This window comes from Alexandromys fortis, unplaced genomic scaffold, assembly GCF_014885135.2.
Source record: "Alexandromys fortis isolate MF-2015 unplaced genomic scaffold, M_Fortis_MF-2015_v1.1 scaffold_35, whole genome shotgun sequence".
Taxonomy (NCBI): Eukaryota; Metazoa; Chordata; class Mammalia; order Rodentia; family Cricetidae; genus Alexandromys; species Alexandromys fortis.
In genome coordinates this window covers 9,430,705-9,445,086 of record NW_026067913.1, presented here as the reverse complement: position 1 = coordinate 9,445,086, position 14,382 = coordinate 9,430,705, and the positions used below count along the sequence as shown (strand labels likewise).

General features: G+C 44.8%; 1 protein-coding gene across 1 annotated transcript; it reads right to left on the bottom strand.

The window, feature by feature from the left end:
* Positions 1-6,901: 6,901 nt before the first annotated feature.
* Gpr33 (G protein-coupled receptor 33) lies at positions 6,902-8,063 on the bottom strand. The gene has a single exon (XM_050138917.1). It carries the CDS (start codon positions 8,061-8,063, stop codon positions 7,044-7,046), a length of 1,020 nt encoding a protein of 339 aa, XP_049994874.1. The 3' UTR covers positions 6,902-7,043.
* Between the last annotated feature and the right edge of the window lie 6,319 nt (positions 8,064-14,382).

Genomic DNA, 14,382 nt, shown 5'->3' with positions numbered 1-14,382 from the left:
CTGTGGTGGTTCCCATTTGCTGTAAAGATGAATGTTAATAGTTAGACATACTTGTAGGTATAAGGATAAGGTTTGGAATCATGTTGCTCTGGTGAAGTGGTATGTAGTAGACTCTCTTCTAAGAGACCTATGACCTCAGACTTCACCACCCCTGGAAAGCTGGCTGGGTTCTAAGTACCAGGAATGATTTCCCTCTTGTTGAGTGGATGTGAAGTTCAATTAGACGGTTGTTGATTATGACAGACTTGGGAGTGCCATTTATTGCATCTTTGCGGATATCTTGTCGTTCTGGTCATTGTGGCCACAGGTGTCACTGCTGGGTTCGACTGTTAATTGTCCCCCACCTCCTCTTTGGCAACTTGCATAGCATTTTCTAGTACTATGGAAGTTAGACCATAGGAAGGAGGCTTTCATGTTAGATACGGCTTGAAAAGTCTGAGTCTTGTATCTTAAGTGCAGAGTGTCTTCAGCATTAGGGACTTAGCTTCAGCCTTTGAGAGGTATCTATGGCTACCATAGTTTATGTTGTTTTGGACTTTCTTGGACTACTCTGATCTTATTATTCTGCATTTGCCTAAAATTGTACACAATACATATAAGCACATATATGTACTTTAGTGAATACCACAGACTCACTAAACCCGCAGTACCAGGCATGAGGAATCTCCTTTTGGATGGAGGCGAGCAATTCTTTAGAACATATCCTTGGTAAGAATATTCTTCTCTCGGAGGTGATTGTTCGTCAGTTACCGAACTCGATCCTCATACAATCCTACAACATATTCTGATGCAGACAATTCTGGCTGTGCACAATGACATCAGATTCTGTGATCCATTTTCTTTGAGCACTTATTAGAATGTAAATAAAAGTAAACAGGGCTTGGTTTTCTTTCCCACGAAATCTATTCCTCGAATGTGCATAGGATTAGCATTTGTTTTTCACAGATGTGGAGGGTTTAGTGGGGGAAATAATAGTGTTACCCTGATTGCATTACTCAGGTCATTGATTTGGGCTCAGTTGGCACAATATATTCATGCCCGTTGTTTTAGAAGATGACGTCACTGACAGTGTCGCTGCCCATACAAAGTAGTGTGACTGGAGAAAATAATCCATGCATAATCAGTGGTCCTTTGTACACAAACTGAAGCTGCCTGTTGGCTGGTTATCTTGCAGCCTCCCTTACACTTTTAGTAAAAAGAAAACGGGAAAAGAAAAACCCTCACATTATCTCTAATGGCGGGGCTACGGGGGCTGACACGTTGGGTGCCATTTGCTTGTGTAGCATTCACAAGTTGAAGGGCTTGTGCCTGCACCTGTATGCCACTGTAACTATGGAGTGTGTATTCTGCCATTCAGATTCCATTTTTAAAAAAATCAAAAGGAACATTGCTATAGCGACCCAAGCTGTGATCCGGGCTAAGTGAAGACCTGGGTGTCCATGTGTGTGTGAGTGTAGAAGACATGGAGAGCTATTGCCAACAGCGTGTGTGGTTCCCAGGCATTTTTGCACAACAAGGAAGAAGAGGAATCCCTTTCTGTGGATAGTTTGTGTTTGTTAATGGTTGGTGTTCCCAAAAAAAAAAAAAATCACCAATTACTTTTAAGTTTCCCATAGGGTGAGACTCTCTTGGGCTGAGAAGGTTAGTGAGCATCTATCCTTGTATTCTTTCCTCCTGCCTGCAGAGGGCAGTCAAGAGTAGACAGTAAAGAAAAGCATTTTCTCTGTTTTATGAAAACTGCTCTCACAAAGAACTCATGAAAGTAGGACGTGTGTGCAAAAGGAGAGTAAAATGTGAACAAAGTGAAAAAATACGAGTAGAGAAAATTAAATTACACAAATAAATCCACAGTAGTTTTTGGTAGTTTTGACTGTAATTCTGATACCGCATGTAGCAATATTTTAAGTTTTTTGTTTGTTTGTTTTGTTTTTTTGAGACAGGGTTTCTCTGTGTAGCTTTGGAACCTTCCCTGGAACTCACTCTGTAGACTAGGCTGGTCTCGAACTCACAGAAATCTGCCTGCCTCTGCCTCGGGGTCTGAGGCCATGTTGGTGCCATGCAGATAGGGATGGCCTGTGTTGACATGGGGCAGGGGTGGGGGGGAACTATGTCGGGTCTGTGACTCTACCGCAGTCAGGGTCTCTGGTTCCTGCTGCCATTGGGGGCCACAGGATTACTGAGGTTCTCTCCTGTCACCGTATTGGTAGAGTCCAAGGACCATGCTGCTGCTGGTCATGTGTGGGTCTGTCTGTAGTCCTGCCGCAGCTGGGGTCTGGGTTGATGTCTGTTGCCCATGCTACCTCAGGAGCCCATGCAAGCCATGAGCTGAAGTACAAGGGCTTCACTGAGCTGGCCTCACTCCTCACTGGCCTGAGGAGCGCTGTCTGTCGTCCCCCCCCAAGATGAGGCCGTGCCATACTCTAAGTGGCTCTATGTCGTGTAAACAGTGGTTTTTCAGCTTATGCCTTGCCCTGAACGATTCTCTTTCATAAGCTGCTGTGGATTCCATTTTGAGGTTAGACGATGATCGCATACCCGAGTCGGGACATGAACTCGCACCACTCACATAACACAGATTGATAAACGACTCTGTTCCTGGGAGTTGAAAGGGAGCCACCATAAATTTATTAGCATGAACTGGGATTGTAGAGGTGCATGAGCGTATTTAAAATTATATCAGCAAAAGCAGGGCCAAGAACAAAAGAAACAAAAGAGCAAGGAGAGTTTGATACACTCTTCCTAGGACTTCATGAAGGTGGAAACCTACTCCTCCTATGGCACTGCCCCCCCCTCCCCCCATCTGTCATCTGATCTCCTAGTGTATGCATCAAGGGACGGCAGGCACAAATCACCCAACTGTCCCTGGGCCTGACAGGCCTACTCTAATCGCTCTCTGCCCCTGCTCCTGTTTGCTCTTCTGGACCTATTATCCACCTAACCTATTGTCCATCTATAGTACCATTTGTTTGTCTGTCCTTGTCCTGTCCTTTAAGTTCTGAAGCTGGCCTAAACACAGGCTCATTTCTGTCTCTGCAGCCCAGAACAGCATCAGTCCAGAGACCACCGGCTGGTGATCTCACGCCCTTTTGAGCCCACCTGAGACCTCCAGTGGGTGACCTCACGCCCTCTCCGGCCCTCTTCCTCCTCCACCCTACCCCTTTGCATTCCTCCTCCCCCTGCTCCTCCTCCTTCTTCTTTTTGGCTACCAACCAGCTCCCAAATCAAGACATGGAGGCTTCTTCTTATAAGTTTTTATCTTAGCTCTTATTTCTTGCTAGCTCTTATAACTTAAATTATCCTGTTTCTCTTTAGCTTCATTTTGGCTCAGGTTTTTTTTTTTTTTAACCTTTTTTCTGTATATCTTATTTTCATTGCTTCTTCTGTCTGGCAACTGCCTGGCTCTGGCCCATGGTGTGTCCCTCTCTTTCTCCCTCATTCTTTCCTTCTTTGAGCCTAGAGTTCTTACTTATTCACTCTGCCACCAGCCCTGCCTATCCCTCTCCTTCCTAGCTATTGTTCATTCGGCTTTTTATTAGACCAACCAGGTGCTTTGAAAGGCAAGGCAAAACAAATGCAACACATCTTTACAGCGTTAAACAAATGCAGCATAAACAAACGTAACACATCTTTGCCTAGTTAAAGTAATATTCCACAACAAGAACCTGCGTTTACCTAAAGGAAAAACTTAAAATATCTGGCCACAGCACCTGGTGAATTTATTGTTATCTAATACATCCCGACCCTGTGGCAAGACATAAATAAGTTCACCTGTGTTTCTGACGTAGCACACTCCCTTAACATGCTTGAGGAAGGGCACTGTCAAGATCCCCCACACACAAAATGCCGACTTCGGAGCTAGTTAAGAACTGCTTTCATAGCCGGGTGGTGGCAACACACACCTTTAATTCCAGCACTCGGAGGCAGAGGCAGGCCGATCTCTGTGAGTTCAAGGCCAGCCTGGTCTGCAAGAACTAGTTCCCAGAGAGTCATCAAAGCTACAGAGAAACCATGTCTCGGAAAAATAAAACAAAAAACAAAAAGAACTGCTTTCATGTGTTTATCCAAACACTAATAAGCATTCGTGTCCGACGCCCAGCCAGGGGTGGAGGGGGTCTGCTGTTCTCTCTTGTGAAGCTCAGAATGCAATGAAGAGAAAAGCAATGCGCCTTCATTAGAAAACTCACTTCTCTCCAACTATACTCTTGTCCTCCTGCCTCTCAGTGGGGGGAACGACAAGTCGTTAACGGGGAACCATTGCTTGGAAATGCTGGGGCTAAATTAGACTGGGATATTGTTCCCTAATTTGCGGGGTGAAGACAAGGTGCGCAGTACCCCAGATTTGTCACAGGATGACTTCTCAGAGTCCGGTCTCCTCTGGGCCAGATTGTTCCTCATCAGCGGAGAGCGTTTCTTCCAAACACTCCCTCCCATCTGGCTCTCAGAGCCCTCTTTTCGGTGGTATATTGATCACCTTTGGGGCCTACGAGCTTTGCTGGAGACCTGACCTCCACCGTTAGTCGTATTTCCTTTTATTTAAGGCCACAATAAAAGTGTCTAATATCTTGAATACTGTGTCGAGCCACATTCTGCCGGGCGTGAAGCTGATGAGAGAAGGGCCCATCAGCCTGCGAGTGAAACTCTCCCTTTTAAAAAGGCGCGTTTGCATTTTCGTAGCAACCCTTTAGTGCAAATTAACTTCTAAGTGGCAGAATGTGTAAATTGGTTTTCGTGAGGCGAGGAGGAGCAGAGCTGCTCCCTAATTTTCCGTGGTTAGGAGTCGCTACTCCCAGAGTGTTATGGTCTCACAATGCCACTTAGCTTCCCTCCTTGAAGTGATCACGCTGAAAGACTGTTATGTTAAAGTCTGTGAACGTCTTTCTAGCCGCTCCTTTAGCCAATCTGTACGCTCTACATGGTGACTTGCAACCATCTGTAACTCCAGTTCCTGGGGTTCTGACACCCTCTCCTGACGTCCACAGACCTATATGTATATGGTGTACATACATGCATGCAGATAAACATGCTTACACATAAAAAACAAATTTTAAAAAAGGCTAAGGATCACAGGTGCACTGCATCACTAGGGCGTCACTAACTTTAGAAGGAAATCACTAGGTGGTGATGACGCTGTATAGACACAGAAGTTTTTACAGTTGACATAGGAATGGAATACAATACAAACTGTAAATGGTTCCTAAAAAAATTAAACCTGGAATTACCCCTGGAGCCAGTAGTTCCTCTCTTTGGGTATGTACCTCCAGAAGTGAGAACAAAGGCTCAGACACTCGCACACCAATATTTGTAAGTAGCATTATTTACAATAGTCAAAAGATGAGAATAATAAACTACTTTGGAGCCTGTCCTGGAACTAACTGTGTAGACCAGGCTGGCCTCGAATTTACAGAGATCCGCCTGCCTCTGCCTCCGAAGTGCTGGGATTAAAGATGTGTACCACCATTGCCTAGTTTAGAATAGATTTTTAAAATGTGCATTTATACATAATGGAAAATAATCCAGACATGGAAGAAAAGGAAGTCCTGAAATACTATATAATGTAGACGGGCCTTGGGGACATGCTAAGTGAATCAAGCCAGATACAAGAGAACAAACTTGAGTTCGCTTAGGTAGACTCTCTCTCTCTCTCTCTCTCTCTCTCTCTCTCTCTCTCTCTCTCTCTCTCTCTTTGCAGTAGAACTCACAGAGACAGAAAGCTTTCCAGAGGTACTGGGCCTGGGGTGTTAGAAGGGAGATAGAGTACTTAATGAATATAGAGTTTCTCTTTGAAGAGACAAACTCTTTTTTTCTTTCCGAGATAAGGTTTCTCTGAACTACTCTGTAGATCAGGCTGACATCAAACTCACAGAGATCCACCTGCCTCTGCCTCCCAGGTGCTGGGACTAAAGGTGTGCATTATTACCGCCCAGTCGGTTGAGGGAAACATTTTCTTTTTTTTTTTTATTAATTAATTAATTTAATTATTAAAGATTTCTGTCTCTTCCCCACCGCCGCCTCCCCTTTCCCTCCCCCCCCCCCAATCAAGTCCCCCTCCCTCGTCAGCCCAAAAAGCAATCAGGGTTCTCTGCCCTGTGGAAAGTCCAAGGACCACCCACCTCCATCCAGGTCTAGTAAGGTGAGCATCCACGAAACTGCCTAGGCTCCCACGAAACCAATAGGTCCAGTAGAATAAAAAACCCGTTGCCATTGTTCTTGAGTTCTCAGTAGTCCTTGTCCGCTATGTTCAGTGAGACCGGTTTTGACCCAGGCTTTTTCAGATCCAGGCCAGCTGGCCTTGGTGAGTGAGGGAAACATTTTCAACAATAGACAGTGGTAGTGGTTTCACAACCTTATAAATATAATGCCAACAAAGCACAAAGTAAATGGTGGAAATGCCAGACTTTATGCTTCATATCTTTTTACTATAAGCAAAAAAGAATTCAAAACAAAACAAAAAATGAAAACCACAGTTCCATCATGACCAGTTGCTTATTTCCTTGGGGATGCTTTACTTTTTTTTTTTAATTAAAATTCTATGTTACATTTTACTGTGTGTGCATTTTACTCAGGCGCGTATGAGTGTAGGTCAGAAGACAACTTGCAGGGGTTGGTTCTGTTCTTCTACCATGTGGGTCCCAGGAATCAAACTCAGGTTTTCAGACTGGCGACAAATGCCTTCACCCACTGGGTCACTTTGTCAGCCTATTGACACGGTTTGAATGTTTACAGATCTAATTAGAACAGACTAGAAGACATTTAACTACAGGATATATAGAATACCAAAATCAGCTGATATAACTCTAGTGGTATAGTTGACAGAGTCCATGTTTATTTAAGGATCCAGAATTAATTTTAAAAATATAAATTTTATTATTTCTGTGTATGGGTGTGAGTCTGGCATGTGGGTGCCCGCGGAGGCCAGGAGAGGATGCTAGATCCCCAGGAGCTGGGGGTTACAGGCAGAAGTGAGTGTTGGGAACTGAAAGCCAATCGAAGAGCAACAAGGATTCTTAACCAATGCCATCTCTTCGGCCCAAAGGATCCAGAATTTAAATTTCAGTTTCTGAGTTTAGGTTTTGTGCCCTTTCTGTAGAAGAATCATCACTGAATGTTGACTTGAACAGAGCAAGAGTAGACTTCTTGAAAACCTTGAAATTCTCCCCCGTGAATAAATAGAGAATCGGAGAAAAGACAGTATTGAAAGTAGCGGTTGCCACCGTAAGGACCAGAATCACCTGTAGAAGTAGAGACTGGTTCATGGCGAGGACCAAGGCACTGTAGACATGGTAAGGCATCCAGCACACAAAGAAAGAGATGACGGCAGTCATCATGACTTTGAAGGGCTTGCTGGATTTAAATAGTCCCTTCTCTCTCATCTTGGTAGCCACTCTTTTGTAGCAAAAGACGATGACGAGGAAGGGCAGAAGGAAGCCCAGCAGGAAGCGGCCGAGGAAACAGGCTGCGTGAATCCATCCCCTTAGTGTTTGCTTGTCTTTGTTCTCCCAGCTAGTGGACACAAGGTAGTTGTTTTGGCATACCATTCTCCCTTTCTGGTCATCATGCGTCTCCCTGAAAACCAAATAGGGTACGCTGAGGATAGTGGCAGAAATCCAGACTCCCAGGACTACTCTGAAAGCCCAGCGCAGGCTTCGGTGTTGCTGGGACCACACTGGGTGAAGGGTGAGGAGATACCGATCAACACTGATGGCAGAGAGGAAGAAAACAGAGGCAAACATGCTCACAGACAAAGTGCTGTTGAATACTTTGCACAAGACAATTCCAAAGGGCCAGTGATTGTTCTGAAGGTAGGAGACGCCCAGAAATGGCAGAACCAACGTTGAAATAAAATAGGAGAGAATGAGATGAAAAAATAACAGAGTATTGACAGTCCTTTGCATCTTGAATTTCAGCATCCACAGATAGAGGCCGTTGCTGATGGTACCCACTATAAATGACATGAACAAAGAAACAGCAACGATTATTTTGGGGACAGGAGTTGGAACACCGGTGCTGTTGCTTACTAAAGTAGAGACATTGATCACATAACCAGAAGAGTTGATCCGATCCATAATTACCTATGGAGGGAGGAACAGAGGAAAGAATATCAACAAGGATTAAATGAAGAAATTAAAGTAGGAATTTTGGTCTAACAGTAGTCCAAAGGGTCATATTTGAATAGTGGCAAGCATAGTATTCCTATAATAATACTTATAAATTATTTTACAATGCCTATTCTATTTTTATTAACAGGAATAAAATCAGATCACTCTTATTTTAAAAATAGAAATGCTTCAGATGACATGCATTAAATAAACACTAATAGTACTCCTCCCAGAAACAATTGCATTTTCCTAAGCATAAGATGCTACAATTAGATTTATCTCATAACCTAGTTATCTAGTATTTAATGGTTAGTGTATAACAGTAAGGACTGACCTTCATAGAGGAGTCTGGAGTCACCACATGATTATCAAGTGCTTCTGAATTATGGATAAAAGGACATGTGCTTTAGGAGACAGGAAGTAATTTCTCTTTTGGGAAAGTGAGGAAAGAGAAAGAAGAAAAGGAATTCACATTTATCCAAAATTTGTGAAAGCCAGAATATTTCTATTAAAATAATTTCTTTGACTTTCCAGAAAGTCTATGAGGCAAATCTTTTGTTGTTTTTTTTCTGTTCTGTTGAGACAGGGTCTTATAGAGCCCAGTCTGGCCTTGAACCATGTATCCAAGGCTAACCTCGAATATCTGATCCTCCTGATACCACATCCAGGGTGCTGGGATTACAGACGTGGCTTCCCCTTACAACACTGAGCAAACTTTCAAGCAAGGAGAAAGTGGGTCTTAAATAGTTAAATGTCCTCTGACCATCCACATCTTCCACCATGCCTCCACGGGGGCGTGTGGGGAGCCCTACCACTCTCTGATGCTCTCTAGGAAAACTGATAATTCATGGGAAGTGTCTTTGATAATGTGTCTTGTATCCCTGTATTTAAATATCAAAGTATTTAAGAATATTTAGTTTCTTGAGTAATGATTCCTGTAGTGTCAAGAATGCAAATCTGAGAATGATTTAAAAGACAGCTGTTATTACAAAGGTCCTGGGGCCTTGAGAAGAGGTGGAGGGAGGGAGGGAGGGAGGAGGGAAAGTGACCTTAGATACAGGAAAAAGCCAGGAGGCTTGCAGAAGTCCTGGATAGAAGGGAGGATGCCGGCAGAGATTAGCTCAGGATGTCAGTGCAGGTGTTTTCTAATGCTCAGCTTTAGCCCAATTGTGTGTTTTGTATGTAAAGTGCGCCTTCGCCTTGTTAATCTACAATTACCTGTGTTGGTGACTGTATTGGGGAGCAAAGAAAAAGAGCTCAGGTTCCCAGTTTGGAATGAGGAGATATGGAGAGAAAAGAAGAGCTGCTAAGACTGAGGGGTGCATGGTGGAAAGGGCAGAGGTACTGGAGGTCCCTGGAGACTCCCCAGTACCTCACCTGTGTGTGTGTGTGTGTGTGTGTGTGTGTGTGTGTGAGATGTACATGGTACAAAGTGCAGAGATGCTGGGGGTCCCTGGAGACTCCCCAATACCTCACCTGTGTGCGTGTGTGTATGCGTGCATATGTGTGTGTGTGTGTGTGTGTGTGTGTGTGTGTGTGTGTGTCATGTACATGGTGGAAAGTACAGAGATGCTAGGGGTCCCTGGAGACTTCCCAATACCTCACCTGTGTGTGTCTCTGTGTGTGTGTCTCTGTGTGTATGCGTGTGTGTGTGTGATGTACATGGTAGAAAGTGCAGAGATGCTGGGGGTCCCTAGAGACTTCCCAATATCTCACCTGTGTGTGTGTCTCTGTGTGTGTATGTAGGTATCTATATGGTCTGTATGTTACTATGGGGTGTATTTTATCCATGGCTTATACATATGAAGTTCTGTGTGTGCATATGTGAGTATCTGTGAGCTGTGCATGTCATCTGTAGTGTATTAGTGAGGTGTGTGTATACACTATGTGTTACTTGACTGTGTGTCTGTCCTTATTGTGTGTTCATCTGTGCAAATAGGGTATGTGTGGCATCAGTGTGCCTGTGTTATGCATGTATGATAATCTCTTAGTGCATATGCAGATGGGAAGTTGAATTTTTCATGACTTATTTGTTGGATTGTGAGGCTGAACTCTAGAAAAGCATCTCAAGTTGCTATAGGCTTGAACAGAATGAAAGCAAAACTTCTTCCATCAGAATTGGTGATTCTGCATTTTATATAAGATTCTTAGTTGTTTTGAAGTACTGCATATACTAAGACAATTCTTCATTATTTTCAGTATTAAGAGTGTGTTGCTATTGTGTGTATAGGATGAATGTGTGTGGATGCAGGTCTACACATGCCACTTTGCGATGTGGAGCTCAGAGAGAAGTCTGCCATTTTCGAATATCTTTTAGGATGGCGTGAGGCACTTGAGTAGAGCTCAATGGGGCTCAGTGGGGCCGCAGAACTTGGGCTCTGATGAATCACAGCTCTGAGTTTCGAGGCTTCTCTACCTATCTATCCTCTTGACTCTTTCGGCCTTTTCCTCCTTATCCCCTAAGAGATATTATGATGACTGTAAGGGACAATGGACTTACATTGTTTAGCTCCCTATGTGACGGATGGCAAATATTAATTTTTTAAAGGTCATTTTGTTGCTATAGCGAAGCCACTAAGAAGCTCATTTAGCACCTGTAAAGTTGAAGACTCTATATCCTTTGCAATGTGCCTGTCCTGAACCCCGGGAACCTCTGCGATTTCTATAGAACCAAAGTCTATCTCCTGAGGTTGAGCTCTCAGATTTTCTTATATCTCGAAGATTTGGTGTCTGGGAGGTCCTCCACTTGGGGACACTGAGCCGCTTTTGCAGGGGAAGGCCTCAGGAACTTTAGACTCTGATCTTTAGGAAGCCTGGAGACTATTTATTCAGACAGCAATGCTAGGAGAAACCTGCTGGGCCCAGGGACCTTACCTCAGAGCCGTGTCTTCCTGCCAGGCAGTCTGAGATACCACAGTGGCCAACAGCAGCAGTCTTCTCTCCAGGGCAAGGGCAGCAATCAGCGACTGTCTCCCCTCTGCTGGCCGATGCTACTTCTTAATCTTACCATTGATTAGCTCAGTGAGGCTTTCATCTCCTCTGGTTCTCCTTTCTGTAGAAGGTCCAGCTGTGGAGGTGGAGTCAAAGAGAGGATTACTTCTCCAAATCATTTCTCCATTTCAAAATGAGAGTCAAGAAAATCCTGTGAGCAATCATGTCGGTTAAGGGTGACATGACAATTTCAGGTGTTAAAACACGGGTTTAAATTGTATCCTTCGGTCTGTCCATCCCGTGAGACTCTCTGGCTTGATTCCGGGAGTTTCATTGGCATGTGGACCATCAATGTTAGGTACATAGCGAGTTGGTGAGTAAGAGACACAGGTGATATAGAAACTGGAAATGATCTGATCTTGCTGGAGAGAAAATTGTTACAGAGCAAAACTTAAGTTCTGATTTTTCACATTAAAACAGGATGAATAGGAAAGGCCAAAGTTTGGAAAGAGCAAGCGTGGTGGGCAGAGTGGTGGCATCTGGACAGTTGTTGGGAGTGGCAGGGCTACAGAGCTGGTCCCTTACCCGCTACAGAGAAGGTGTCTGCACGCCATTGCTGGCCCACTTCTCTCTCCCGTCCATCTCTGTCTCTTTTCAGATTTGCCTTTGTGCTGGCCTCAGTGGCCTCATTTCTTCCCTCTCCCTCTCTTCATTGCCAGTGTAGAAAATGCATCAAACGCGCAGCGTGGCTTCAGTAGTGAAGAGCTTGGGAATAAGACCCATTGTCTACTCTGCTAGACTCGGGATTTTAAGGCTTGCACTGCTAGACTATAGACCTGTTTGAAATAGGCTTAGATTTTTAGTTCTTAATTCATTTCTGGCTGCGACCTTCAACCTGAGTACAGATCTCCTGGGTAGGTTAAGGGCAAGTTTCAAACTAACTACTACATTTTAGAAAGTCTTTCTTCTGGGTTTTTATTTGGGTTCATGCACAGTTCAAGTAATGAGGAATTATTTGGTCCAAGCCTGCTCGTCCTGAAGATTCATAGACAGTCTCAGAGAGGTTTAGCAGATCACAATAGGTTCTTCATCAAACTCCCATTCCACAGGCGAAGGAGTCGAGACCCTTAAAACCATCTGAGAACTCACCCTAGATTCTATTAACAGTTAATGAAGAAGTTGAGGCAAACATGATGCGTGCTGGGAATTCTGATGCCCTGCTCGTGGGAATGATACTGGCTGCAAGATACAGCACGGAGGGGACTGCTCAACTCTACCCAGAAATCCCCACTCTGCCTGGACCTCCATTATCAATCTACCCACATCGCTCTATGCATTACCGGAGTCTCAGTTTCTTCACTTGTTAACACAAAAATAAACAACAGTAATGCATATTTGAATTGTCCTTGTGGGGATTTAATGAGACCGTCTCTGAAAGGCCCAGCACAATGGCAGGCACAGGGCAAGGATGAAATGATCGATGGCTGATGACATCGTGGAAGTTGTGGCAGAAAGAACACCCGCGAGCCCAGTGTGCTGGAGCCAATGTATCCGAATGCGTTCTGATCAGAGCTGTTTATATAGGGCACTAGAGCCTGCCAGACAGCGTGCAAACAGAGGCGAACAAAATAAATAGTTCAAAGCAATTGCCCTTGATGTTTGCAGTTATTAAAGATGATATCTGAACTGACTAGTTGAGGGGTGCTGGATAGGGATGTTCTAGGCCTTGGGAACAATATACTTACAGGCTCTTCAGCCCCCCTCCCCCCGCATTGGCTTCATTTCTTAATTTTTTTTTTTTAAATCATTTTCTATGTGTGCGGGTGTTCTGCCTGCTTGTATGCTGTGCGCCACATGTGTGCCTGGTGCTCTCAGAGGCCAGAAGACGGTGTGAGGTCCCCTGGAGCCGGTGTTACAGATGGTCGTGAGCCACCACGTGGGTGCCGGCAACTGAGTCCGTGTCCTCTGCAGAACAGCCAGGGCTCTTAGCCCTGGAGGCCCTGCCTTCATGTCTGTGTAGCTCACGGTGCGGTTGTGTCAGACAGCACTAACCAGGTTCCCCAGAGTTCTTGATGTGAAATCACCTGACTTCATTAAGAGTGAAAGGGAACTGAATGGAGTCACAACCCCAGTGAAGCCACAGAAGGGAAGCTGTTTCTCCAAGCAGGCAGTGAGCTTCCCTGCAGTGCTTGGTTATCTGGATGAATATGGGAGGAAGAGGCCACTGAGAGTGTTCTCAAGGGGAGTCTGGAAGGTGCCAGTTTAGGTTTTCTAGGGATGGGAAGAAAAATTAAGCACTATCCCATTTTTTTAAAATTATTTATGAATTTTGTTACTTAAACAATTGTCAAAGAAGAACCTGTCTAAATTCCTCTGTTTTCATCGGTGAAGAAGTAACGGAGAAGGAGCTTTGGAAAATAATTTAACCCCATGGTTTCCAGCCTGCCTGAAGTCATAGTTACTTGGAGATCTTTTAGAACAAGGTAGAATGTTCCTGAGATTCAATTCACTCATCATCTACGACTTCCTGAGTGCCGAGCAATGTGAGGTACTTGTCTTGCTACTGGGTGTATGAGGAAAGTGGGAAGTGAGGTGCTATTTTAGATCCTGCATCCCATAGCGGAAAGATGGACCATCCACCAGTTAGCGAGTGAAGAAGGGAGTAGCGGTACCCAGACCATTAAAGAATTAAAAGTGTGGTGAGCTGGCCAGGGCGCTGGCTCGGTGGGTGTTTGTCATGCAAACCTTGGGAACCTGAATTCAGCACCTGGAACCCACATCAAAAGCTGGATGTGGTGGCACACACACATGTAACACAGGTTCCCACAGTAAGATGGGAGGCCGGGATGGGAGAATCGCCAGGAGGTCTTGGGCCAACTAGTCCGGAGCCACATACTGACAGAAGAGAAACTGCCTCAACAAGGGGGAAGCTGGAACTCCCCAAAACGTGTTCTTTGACTGCCACACCCATGGCACACGTGTGGGAAAGGACGCAAACCTGCTGTACTGGTTACTTTTTTTTATCAATTTGACACAAATTAGGATCACCTGGGCAGAAGGAACCTCAGCCAAGGAATCGCCCCCATCAGACTGACCGGTCAGCAAGTGTGGGGGGCATTTTCTAGATTAATAGTTGATGTGAGAGAGCCCAGTTCACTGGGGCACTGCCCCCACCGGGGAGGGGAGTCCAGAGTTTTGCAAGGTTGGTTGCAGAGCAAGCCGTGGGACGTGAGCCTGCAAGCAGCGTTCCTTCGTGGTTCTGCTTCGTTCCAGCTCCACGCTCGTGCTTAAGTTCCTGCTTTGACGTCACTCAACAGTGAACTGCTGTGTGCAAGTGCAAGTCCAACAAACTCTC